This window comes from Theropithecus gelada, chromosome 8 (assembly GCF_003255815.1).
Source record: "Theropithecus gelada isolate Dixy chromosome 8, Tgel_1.0, whole genome shotgun sequence".
Lineage (NCBI taxonomy): Eukaryota > Metazoa > Chordata > Mammalia > Primates > Cercopithecidae > Theropithecus > Theropithecus gelada.
Genome location: NC_037676.1, coordinates 54,693,909 through 54,706,655, shown reverse-complemented (window position 1 = coordinate 54,706,655; position 12,747 = coordinate 54,693,909). Strand labels below are relative to the sequence as shown.

Genomic DNA, 12,747 nt, shown 5'->3' with positions numbered 1-12,747 from the left:
TAAGCCAAAAAGTATCTGAGACTTGCAGTGAGCTGAGATCGCGCCACTGCACTCCAGCCTGGGCAACAGAGCGAGACTCTGTCTCAAAAAAAAAAAAAAAAAAAAGTATCTGAGATAGGTCTCAATCAATTTAGAAAGTTTATTTTGTCAAGGTTAAGGATGCACCCATGACACAACCTCAGGAGGTCCTGCTGACATGTGCTCAAGGTGATTGGGGTACAGCTTGCTTTTATACATTTTAGGGAGACATGAGACATCAGTCAGTATGCATAAGATGTACATTGGTTGGGTTCAGAAAGGCAAGACAAGTTTAAGGGGGATGGGGGAGGTGAAACGGGTTTGAGAGGAAAGGGGTATGTGCAGGGAGGGAGGTGGGTGGGGGGGTTCCAGGTCAGAAGTAGATAAGGGACAAAAGTTTGCATTGTTTTGAGTCCTTGATCAGCCTTCCACTGAATACACAATTTAGTGTGGCTCGGTGAATCTGCAGTTTTACATAAACAATAGGGCACAGGAAGCAATCATATGTATTTGTCTCAGGTGAGCCTCAGAGGGATGACTTCGAGTTCTCTCTATCCTCCATCCATAAAGAATTTTTTTGTGGACAGATCATGAGGGAGGTATGTGGCTTTTTATCTTTGTAGCTATCTTATTTAGGAATTAATGGGAGGCAGGTTTGCCTGACATAGTTCCCAGCTTGACTTTTCCCTTGGCTTAGTGATTTTGGGGTCCTGAGATTTATTTTCCTTTCACAATACTTAGGCATCATTGTTTTTTATTATTAAAAATAGTTGATGCTGGGCTCAGTGGCTCATGTCTCTAATTCCAACACTTTGGGAGGCTGAGGTGGGAGGACTGCTTGAGCCCAGGTGTTGGAGGCTGCAGTGAGTCATGATTGCACCATTGCACTCCAGCCTGGGCAACAGAGCAAGACTCTGTCTCAAAAAAACAAAGTTTGCTTATTAAAAAATGTTTAAATGGTGTATATAATTTTATTTATTTTTATTGTATGTCTTTAAAGTGCACAGCATAATGTATTGATATATGTATACAGAGTGCAGTGGTTACTGTGGTCAAGCAAATCATATCCATCATCTCACAGTTACCCTTTTTTTTTTGATGGTGAGAACTCCTGAACTCTGCTCTCTCAACCATTGTTCCACATACAACACATCATTACTCCCTGCAGTTCTCCTCTAGACTTGCTCATCCTACCCATCTGCAGCTTTGAATCCTTTGACCAATTCTCCCCATTCCCTCCCTCCCTCAATGATCTTTTGAAAATGTAGCTTAACCTTGCCTTTCCTTTGCCTAAAGCCCTTTGACTTCTCATCACCTACAGAATTAAGCACAAAGTTTGTGTACAACTTGACTCTAAAGCCCACCTGTGCCTGCAGTCTTGTCTCACCCACCTCTTCTTCAGCAGCTCTAGACATTTCCCCCAATACTTAAACAGGCTGCAGTCCTCCCCATTCCCATCTCTTCTTACCTTCTTATCTCTGGCTTGTTACTTCAGGTATGGACTTAAACACCACTTTTCTGTTTCAGTTAAATCAATCTGTTGTACATTCTTGTATTCCTATATGATGTTTGTGCTTTGAAGTTAAAATTCAAGTGTATTGAAATTGTGGTTTTCTTGGTGGGCTGTACTGAGTGCAAGGAGGCACTGATGTTTCCATTTGAGCAGTAGCAGCCCTCTCGGCTTCCTATTCCTTGAACGTGTGCCAGGTGCCTCTGCCAGCAAAGCCGGGTTGTACAGGGGGACAAGACCGCATCCCTTTCCTCAGGAAGCCATAATTGCGGGGAAGACAGACACACACGGTGCCCTGTCATGCTAACCAGAATGTGACATCTGCTTTGATAGAAGTTATAAAATGTGTTATGGGGCGGAGATGAGGAGGGTAATTTACTTAAAATATGCAATTTTCTACACACCTGAGTGTCGTCCTTGTCACAGGGTCTAGAGATTAAAATTATACTCTAAAATGCTTTCAGAAATAGAATTATTTATGAAGTCTTTGAGCACGCCTTAGCCACAGGAGGTGCTTCTGCTGTACTCAGCTCTCATTCATTTCTCAGAATGCACCACTGTAACTACCTGGCCCAAATATTGACACCACAGAAGCCAATTTGCTATTTTTGCTTTCTGAGAAGTACAGGGGAAAAGACCTATGTTTGAGCTGGAGCATTATCGAAGAGAAGAGGAAAGGTTTATGTGATGAAGTACTTTCATTTTACTGCTGCTTTGTTTTCCTGGATTAGTTTTAATTGTTTGTAAAGTGCAGGTGTTCATTGTCAAATGGGAGGGGAGCTCCGATCTCTCTGCATTCCTGCTGCACCCACACAATCACGCCCTGAGCCAGGCCCTGAACTCGCAGAAGGCTGCCCCAAACTGGGGAGCTCCCTGCACAGGAAAGGGTTCCGAAGTCCCTCAGGAGCTCATGGCATGTAAGGAACAGTTAGAATTACTGCGTCTGCATTTTCCAAGCCTCAGTCACCACTGCCTTGTCCTGGCGAAGTCACACTCATCACCGTGGTGGCTCAGACTCTCCTAGAGGGGGATGACAAACGTTCACTTCCCTATTATATTCTTACAATGTTGTAAGTTTAAATGTATACCTACCAACAAACCTTGAGGCTCCACTATTTTACTAAAGTTTAAGTTTTCTCTTCCTTTGAAAGTGTTGCATGTCCTCCCAATTGTTTGTATAAATTGCATTTTTTGGATGGTGTAGTTTTAGTGAGTACAGGGTAAAGCCTGAGATACACTTTTATTTTTAAATTTTATTATATATTAAGCACAAAGCCTTCCAAGTGGGAGAGATCATGACCTATAGTACATTTCAGTTTGTTTGTTCTGGCTACTGGGGAGAAAGATGATTATGGGCAGGAGAGGAGGGGTTAGGAGGCCACTGCCAAGGCATGGTCACAATAGGACGATGGCTTGGGCCAGACTCATGTTGAGGGAAGGAGAAAGAAGTGAGTGGGTCTGGAATAATTTGTTGGAGGTGGAATACATAAAACTAACTCATGGGTTGGGTGTAGTGGTGAGGGAAAAAGTTAGTCAAGCATAACTTCTTGAGCTGGGGCCTGATCAAGAGTAATGCCACTTCAGTCAGTCTTCAGTGGACTGAGGAACATGGGGACAAACAGGTCTGGGCAGAGGAAAAGGAGACCTTCCATTGTGACTGTGCACTTTTGAGAGGGCTGTAAGGTACCCTTCATGCCGTAGAGCAAGCGGTGAGGTAGGTGTACTGGAGTTTTGGAGCCCAGGAAATGGTCAGGGGCTGGAGATATCAGTTTGGAGTCAGCTAAATAAACTGTCACAAATTCATGTGTTTAGTGCCTTATTAAGTATTTAGCATATTAAGGATTTTTTTTTTTTTTTTTGAGACGGAGTCTTGCTCTGTCGCCCAGGCTGGAGTGCAGTGGCTGGATCTCGGCTCACTGCAAGCTCCACCTCCCAGGTTCACGCCATTCTCCTGCCTCAGCCTTCGGGGTAACTGGGACTGCCGGCGCCCGCCACCTCGCCGGGCTAGTTTTTTGTATATTTTAGTAGAGACAGGGTTTCACCGTGTTAGCCAGGATGGTCTCAATCTCCTGACCTCGTGATCCACCCGTCTCGGCCTCCCAAAGTATTAAGGATATTTTTAAATGGGAGAAATGCATTCAAGAAATTCTGAAGGTTTTTTTTCTTTTCAGAAATATTCCCAAGAGATTCTAACTTAAAAGACAAATTCATAAAGCATTTCACAGGTAAGTACAAAATATATCAGTGATTCCATTAACTAAATAAAAAGAATGTGTGCAGGTTACTATGTCAGGCACTAGGGATATGAAAATAAATCTGTAAGTGACTCATGGTCCAGCTGGGGAGATGGACGGATGCTACTAACTTGTGTTAACTGTAATGTAAACCAGCCCTTAATAAGTAATAGAAGTATGAACCACTTTTTAAGGACACACAGGAAGTGAATAATGTGACCAAGAACTACCAAGAAAGGCTTGTAGTAGACACAGTATTTAAGGTGGGCTTTAAGGGATGAATAAGGCTTTCCCGTGGTGAGAGAGATCTTCTCTTCAGAAGGTCTGCATTGAATAAGCCATGAAGGCACAGGGTGTGGTTTAGGCAAGGACAGGTATGCATGGACTGTGGGTGGGCTTAGGTATGTGGCCCTGGTCAAGTATATGGCTGGAAAGGTAGCTTGGAGTCACGTTGTGGATAATGTTAAATGGCATGCTGGGGAATTCAGACTATGTTCCCCAGTCTGGTGGGAGGTAGGGAGAGAGGGGGCAATAGAAATGTTTTGAATAGGGAGGGACAGACTTTCATATACTACATCTTTTAAAAATATATTTGTTTATTAATTATTATTATTATTTTCTGAGACAGAGTTTCGCTCTTGTTGCCCAGGCTGGTGTGGAGTGGCGTGATCTCGGCTCACTGCAACCTCTGCCTCCCTGGTTCAAGCAATTCTCCTGCCTGAGCCTCCCAAATAGCTGGGATTACAGGCATGCACCACCACGCCTGGCTACTTTTTTGTATTTTTAGTAGAGATGGGGTTTCACCATGTTGGTCAGGCTGGTCGCAAACTCCTGGCCTTAGCGATCCACCCGCTTCGGCCTCCAAGTGTGAGCCACCGGGCCAGGCCAAAAATTTTTTATTTTTGAGACAGGGTCTGGTTCCATCACTCAGGTTGGAGTTCAGTGGTGAGATCATGGCTCACTGCAGCCTTGAACAAATAGGCTCAAGGGATGCTCCCACCTCAGCCTCTGAAGTAGCTGGGACTACTGTGCCATCACACCCAGCTAATTTTTTATTTTCTTTAGAGATGGGGTCTCACTATGTTGCCCAGGTTGGTCTTGAACTCCTAGCTCAAGTGATCCTCCTGCCTTGGCCTCCCAAAGCATTGGGATTATAGTTGTGAGCCACTGCACCAGGCCCACCTGCCACATCATGAGCACAGATAAATACTGTCCCATGACACTGTTTTGTTCTTCATATCAACTTTGTGAATCATTTGCATATCGTCCTATGCCCCAATTTCTAGCAAATCACTGAATTATTGTGAACAGTACACCCCCATATTTACTATTGGCATTACCTCTCTGTTCCCAGGCATCCCAGCTACTTTTTTTTCTTTTACACCTCAGGCCTGTGATGTGGGAAATATGTGGTTTGCCCACTTAGTCAAGTCCAAGGGCCCTACCTGTTTATTAACGGAAAGGATGGTCCTGAGGATCAAGTGGAGATGCACCTGCAGGGCACAGGGATGTGTGGGGATGTTGAGCCTTTTGAGGCAGCTGTTAGCGACGTGACTGTGGACCCCACGAGAAGCAGACACCAGAGGGACGGAGGGATGGACATTTTGTTGTTGTTGTTGTTCTGTGTGTATTTTTTTTTTAAGAGATAGGGTCTCACTCTGTTGCTCAGGCTGGAGTGCAGTGGTGCAGTCATAGCTCACTGTAGCCTCCAACTCCTGGGCTCAAGGATCCTCCTGCCTCAGCCTCTAGAGTAACTGAACTGGGACTACAGGTGTGTGCTGCCATGCCTGGCTAATTTTTTATTTTTATTTTTTGCAGAGACAGGGTCTCGCTATGGTGCTTAGGCTGTTCTTGAACTCCTGAGCTCAAGTGATCCTCCTGCCTTGGCCTTCCAAAGTGCTGGGATTACAGACGTGAGCCACTACTCCCCATCCGGGATGAAAGTCTTGATGGGCCCTACCTTGGATTTAAAGGGAGAGACAAAGGACTTCTCAAGGCCCTGCCCGTTCCATTTTACAATTATCCTAGACACTAATAAGACACAAATTACTATAATTAGAAAATGGAATAAATGTCTTGGCATGTAAACATTAATTGCTTTAGATAAAAACAGAAAGTAGAAACCAAAGATATTTATTTTTTGTACTTCTCATGCACTCAATTTGCTCTCTACAGCCTTTTTATTTTCTGTCCAGAACTTTTTCCTTTTAATTTTTCTACATAGTTCTACTACATGTGAAGATTCCATTATGTGAGATGTTGAGAATGTGGAATGAATTTAGATTATTTTTCATAGACCACAACTCTACCTCCCACAGAGCCTGGGTGGGGGAAGAGTTCTCAGGCATGTTCTTTTAAGGGCATGGAAGTATGTAAAGTGCTGTTATATTATGTCCACTCATAAAGTGCTAGGAAATTTGTTTGGAAAACATGCCTATGTTTATAATAAGCATTCTTTTCCTGTGCTCTAGGGCCAGTCACATTTTCACCAGAATGCAGCAAACATTTCCACCGACTCTATTACAATACCAGGGAGTGCTCAACACCAGCTTGTAAGTAACTTGGGTGGGTTTTTTTTAAAAAAAATTATCCAACAATAAATGTGTGTAATATTAAACTTCAAATGTCTGTGGATGGGAAGAAGTAGACTAACCATTGACATTCTATTTATAACACTGATTTATAACACTGACAGTACCTAAGGTTTGTGTGTACTGTTGCTGTAAGGAATGAAACCACATTCTAATTGGGAATCTATTCAAATCTGATAATAGCCAGATTTCCTTAAAGACCAAAGTGTTTGTTAGGATTTAAACATTTTATCATGATTCAAATTCTTTGGCATAAATAGGGTGCTGTCTCAAATAAATGAAAAAAAAAAATGAGATGACTGTGAACTCTAAGTAAAAATTTTTTCCTAAGTTATTTTAAAGTAAATATTTTTTATATCACATCATTTATATAATGATGCTGGATTTTTCTGAGTAATGATAGCATGTAAAGGTTGCTATAATGAATTCTTTTGGATACTTAAGTTACTGAAGTTAATAATAATTCTAAACATAATATTTAAGCACTATCATTTAAAGTACCAAACTTATGACTATGTGTGGTAACTCCGTTTGCTGTTTCTAAATTCCTTTCTAAGCTTCAACTTTCCTTTTAAAGAACATGAATTCTAAGCATTTTGTTTCTTTTTAACTAGATTGCTCATCTTGAGGAGTATTGACTTTTACTCAGCATGTTAAGTTGTATTTGTTGTAATGTTTTTCAAAAACAACTTGTGTTTAGGCCGGGTGGGATGGCTCACGACTGTAATCCCAGCACTTTGGGAGGTCAAGGCAGGCAGATCGCTTAAGCTCAGGTGTTGGAGACCAGCCTTGGCAACATGGTGAAACCCTGTCTCTACCAAAAATACAAAAGTTAGCCAATCTTACAATCTGGCTTCAAAATAAAAATAAATAAATAAATAAATAAATAAATAAGTAAAAATTCCAAAATAAAATAAAATAAAACAACTTGTGTTAAATGGCTAGAGAAAGTCAATCACATTGGATTACAGGCAGAATGACTAATGGTAGCCAAGCATGGTGGAGAAAGCACATGGTTCGGCATAAAGCTTTTGACTAGTTATGGGGTGATTAATTAACATTCTGAGGCTCTTGTCTCACCTCTAAAGTGAATATAGGAATAGCACCTTCCAGATTGTGTTATTAAAAGAATTGATGAGAAAATCCATTTTCACCACTTGACATAGTAGGTATTTATTAAATTGTAGTTATTGTTATATGAATTAGTGACAACAATAACAGGATTTCCCCAACATTTCTAGTAACTCTATACATAATTTATCTTTAAATGTTTTTCCTAGATTACAAAAGATGTGCTAGATTGTTAACAAGATTAGCAGTGAGTCCACTGTGCTCCCAGACCTAGCAAACCTACCCTGTGAGTATATATTTATTTTTCTTATCCTGCTTAATAGTCTAACTTTATTTTTTAACATTTTTTTCCTTTTCTTTTTAGTTGACACATGATTGTACGTATTTATGGGGTACAGTGTGACATTTTGATACTTAATCAAAATGTGATACTAATTTAAAATTTAATTTAAATATATAATTTAAATAATATAACAACACTTTACATACTTCCATGCCCTTAAAAGAATGTGCCTGAGAGCTCTTCTCCCCACCCAGGCTCTGTGGGAGGTAGAGTCGTGGTCTATGAAAAATAATCTAAATTAAATTTTAAATTTTAATCTAAAATTTAATACTAATAAATGTTTGATATGCCTCAAACATTTATTATTTTTTATACTGTGAGCATTCAAAACCTTCTTTTGCAGCTTTGAAAAAATATACAATAAATTACGGTTAACCAGATTCACCCTACAGTGCTGCAGAACCCCAGAACCCTCATGTCTAGCTGTAGTTTGTATTCACGAACCAACTGCTCCCCAGCTGTGCCTCCCACTCCTCTTTAGCCTTTTTTTTTCTTTTTTTTTTTTCTGAGACAGAGTCTCGCTCTGTCTCCAGGCTGGAGTGCAGTAGTACAATCTCTACAATTTCCGCCTCCCAGGTCCAAGCGATTCTCCTGCCTCAGCCTCCCAAGTAGCTGAGACTACAGGCACGTGCCACCATGCCTGGCTACTTTTTGTATTTTTAGTGGAGACGGGGTTTTATCATGTTGGCCAAGCTGGTCTCAAACTCCTGACCTCAAGTGATCTGCCGGCCTCAACCTCCCAAACTGCTGGGATTACAAGCATGAGCCACCATTCCTGGCCCTTTTTATCTTCTAATACCCAACTTTCTACTCTCTACTTCTATGAGCTTAATTATTTTTAGCTCCCTTATATGAGTGAGAATATTTATCTTTCTGTGCCTGACTTATTTCACTTACCATAATGTCCTCCAGCTTCATCCATGCCGCCTTGAATGGTAGCTTTTCATTCTTTTTATAGCTGAATAGTATTCCTTTGTGTATATACACAACATTTTCTTTATCCATTCATCCATTGATGGACATTTAGATTGATTGCCTGTCTTGGCTATTGTGACTAGTACTGCAGTTAATATAGAGGTGCAGGAATCCCTTTGATATACTGATTTCTTTCCTTTGGATAAATACCCAGTAGTGGGATTTTTGGGGTTATATGGTAGTTCCATTTTTAGTTTCGTTTTTGAGAAACTTCCACACCGTTGTTCATAATGGCTGTACTAATTTACATTCTCACCAACAGTGTATAAAGTTTCCTTTTTCTCTGCTCCTCACTAGCATTTGTTTTTGTCTTTTTGACAATAGCCATTCTAACTGGCGTGAGATAATATCTTATCATGGTTATGATTTGCATTTCCCTGATGATTAGTGATAGCATTTTTTTCATATATTTGTTAGACTTTTGTATGTCTTCTTTTGAGAAATGTCTGTTCAGATACTTTGCCCTCTTTTAAATCAGATTATCTGGTTTTTGCTGTTTAATTGTTTGTGTATTCTGGATATTAGTCCCTTGTCAGCTGGATAGTTTGCAAATCTTTTCTCCCATTCTACATGTTGTCTCTTCACTCTGTTAATAGCCTAATCTTCTTAAGAAAATGTTTGAATAATGTCAGAAGCCAGGAAGCCTATTTTAGCAATACCTGTGAACTTAATCTATGGATTTTTCACTAAATGTTAAAACTTGGTCCAAATGAAAAGACTGTTTTAATGAATTAGTTTAAAATATCCTCAGCAGTGATGTTTTTTGACAACCTTACCAGCCCTGAGAGATTTCCAAAACTCTTTCAGCATTTAGTGTTGTTTCATGATTGTGCAGAAACATTATGCAGATAGACATTAGATGAACAAAAGTGCTTATACAGTTCTATTTTTTAACTGTCCAAAATATATAATAAAAGTGAAACCAGGTCTTAAAACTTTGGTACAGTTTTGGTACTCTAAGTAGGAAACAGAGAGAAGATATTGTAATAATAAGAGAAAAAGCAAAGAATAAAAAAGATAATGAACATGTAATTATTTATTGCTGTAGCCTATTACTTTACAAGAGTGAAATGGTAAACCAGAATTTTCATTCTGGCTAATTTATCCTAGGAGCCCTTGGGCAATAAAGTATTTGTACGATCCTAAATAAATTGAATGTAAACTGTAACATTTATTTTAAAAAGTAGACTCTATACAAAATATTGAAAGATACTTATTTCTTTGCAAATATTTCTCTAATCAGTAGTTCTTTTGCAGTGCAGTACCAAGTCAACTTTTTTTGGGTCAGCATTTCAGTACCATGGACAAGTCCTTTTAAGGCAACTGGTTCCTCAGTTGTGAAGGTGGGAGTGAAAGTCATAAGAGGATGGCTGGGCACCGTCGCTCACACCTGTAATCCCAGCACTTTGGGACGCTGACGCGGGTGGATCACTTGAAGTCAGCAGTTCGAGACCAGCTTGACCAACATTGTGAAACCCTGTCTCTACTAAAAATACAAAAATTAGCCGTGTGGTGGTGCGTGCCTGTAGTCTCAGCTACTCGGGAGGCTGAGGCAGGAGAATTGCTTGAACCCAGGAGGTGGAGATTGCAGTGAGCTGAGATCATGGCACTGCATTCCAGGCTTGGCGACAGAGCAAGACTCCGTCAAAAAAAAAAAAGTCATAGAGGACTTGTAGTCTAAAATTAATCATGAATATCTTGAACTGGCCAGTGTAACTCAGTATCAATATCATAAATAACTGCATGGGGATTTACTTAAACTATCTCACAGTTTTGTTGTGACAATTACTGAGACAATCCTGACCTATTATTGTTGCTATACTTAGTCTTACTTTAAAATTGATTATTACACATTAATGATAATAATTAGAACTGTTAGTTCTGCATATCTACAGTTGCTAAATTTAAATTTTTTTTTTTTTAGATTAAGAAAATAAACTAGATTATTGTAGTGGCAGGATACTTAATTCAATTACTCTCAACCTACCTGTTTCAAAGCTTTTTTCTTTCTTTCTTTTCTTTCCTTTTTTTTTTTTTTTTTTTTTTTGTGAGACAAGGTCTTACTCTGTTGCCCAGGTTGGAGTGCAGTGGCTTGATCATAGTTCGGTGTAGCCTCAACCTCTCAGGCTCCAGTGATCCTCCCACCTTAGCCTCTCAAGTAGCTGGGACTACAGGTTCATGCTACCATGCTCATCTAATTTTTTTTTTTTTTTTTTTTGGTGGCAACAGAGTCCCACTGTGTTGCCTAGGCTGGTCTCGAGCTCTTGGGCTCAAGTGATCCTCGATCTTGGCTGCCCAAAGTGTTGGAATTACAGACAGGAGCCACCATGCCTGGTTTCAACTCCTTTGAAAAACACAAAACATAAATCAAGATAATTCACTTGGTTATCGAAATGACCTAAACCAAGTTATATTTATCTCTTTCTTCATTTTTAATATATTCCATGTAAATGAGTAAATTTACCTAAAGTCCCCAAACAACACAATACTGGAAAAGTTTTCCCAAACAAGTGCTGTATTATAATTTAAGATAATGTACACAAATTTACATTCTCCTGGGCTAGATCATAGAAGACAGAGCTGATAAACATGACTTTTGAAAATTATAGATTTTAGAGACTTAGTGGTTTTTCTCTATGAGTTATCTGTTTCGAATTATTTATTTAATAAGGTTTGCTATCAATATTACAGATTAATAAATGTTAGGGATATTTCATGAGTTGTTCACAAGGTGTCAAATTCTTTTCTGTTTTGGTATGTCTAGATATCATAAATCTTTAAGGGAAAAGTCAATATTTAAAGTCTCTAAAAGTACTGATCAACCTTCCTGCCCCTCTGCACACAAATTAGTCTGCATTCTCAGGATTAGACTGTAAATTAGGAGTCCACAGATTCTTTAAGCAAAATAAAATAAACTGTTGAAACTGTACATGTTTATAAGTATTCTAAAAACCAGGTCATAAATGATATGGTTCTTCTTTTCCCCCCACAGGCATTTCCTAAGAATGTACATCTAATGTGAAGAAAAAGTGCCTCAAATCATGCAAAATGTAAAAAAAAGATGAAATTTATAATTTTATGGATATGAAGATGAGTAAAATAAGAGACTTCCCAGAAATAACTGGTAGCTGTGACCTGTCACAGAATGGGTCTTTCTTGCTTTATCTTTTTGTGTATACAGTAATTTATAATTTTGTAAAACAGAGTTTGAATCACATATTGAAAATGAGATATTAAAAATTGTGTGATTGTATTTTATTTTTACTAGATATATTATTTTCTTTACAATCTAATTAAACATATAATTGTGTAAATTATATCTGAGAGTACCAGTGAGAAATAATGATTTTTTTGTATATGACTGTTAGTAATATATTTGTCAAATCATCATGTACCAAGTTAAATTTTATAATTCTTATTTAATATTTAAATACATTTATTTAGAACTTGTCTTCACTTGCATTAATTTGAAATGTGAATTTTATTAAAGCTGAAATATGAAAAAATGTGTTGTTTCCTTTGAATTAAAGATGTTTGTAATAGAGGTTATGCTTTTGAAGTGTGATTACCATATATATATATGTGTATAAATATGTATTGTTTGAATTGATAATTAGAATCCTGAGACAATTTCTGCCTTTTAAAGTTAGAACATCTGGTATTGCTCTCTTAAATACAAAGAAGTCCAGTTGTTCTTGGACTGGCGAGCTGTATATCAAGGAGTGAGAGGAATGTATGGGTGGCCTGGATGCTCTGTTTAGAATGTAGCAGAATACTCTGATGCATTCAAGAAGTTCTATTTAAAAACAACAATGAAAAAAAAATCGTGAACCTACAACAAAACAATGGAGAACCTCCATGCCTTTAATGAGTAGACAAATCATGAGTTGCTTCACAATACCTCAACAGTGCAGTCATTGACTTTGTATCACTTGCCAACTGCTTGTGTCGGTGTCATGAAGACATATGTATCTCTGTGCCTCATGGAAGCCATCATTTCAATTA

General features: G+C 38.8%; 1 protein-coding gene across 2 annotated transcripts in view; it reads left to right on the top strand.

Annotated features, from left to right (window-relative positions):
* Positions 1 to 12,286, top strand: part of ALKAL1 (ALK and LTK ligand 1) — a 28,356-nt gene extending 16,070 nt beyond the window's left edge. Inside the window, exons 2-5 of one of the 2 annotated variants that reach the window (XM_025395006.1) lie at positions 3,700 to 3,753; positions 6,234 to 6,314; positions 7,634 to 7,710; positions 11,735 to 12,286. In XM_025395006.1, coding sequence (XP_025250791.1) covers positions 3,700 to 3,753; positions 6,234 to 6,314; positions 7,634 to 7,698 — 200 coding nt within the window. In that variant the 3' untranslated portion in view covers positions 7,699 to 7,710; positions 11,735 to 12,286. The remainder of the gene's footprint in view (positions 1 to 3,699; positions 3,754 to 6,233; positions 6,315 to 7,633; positions 7,711 to 11,734) is intronic. The other variant, XM_025395007.1, reaches the window with a different exon arrangement.
* Positions 12,287 to 12,747: the final 461 nt, after the last annotated feature.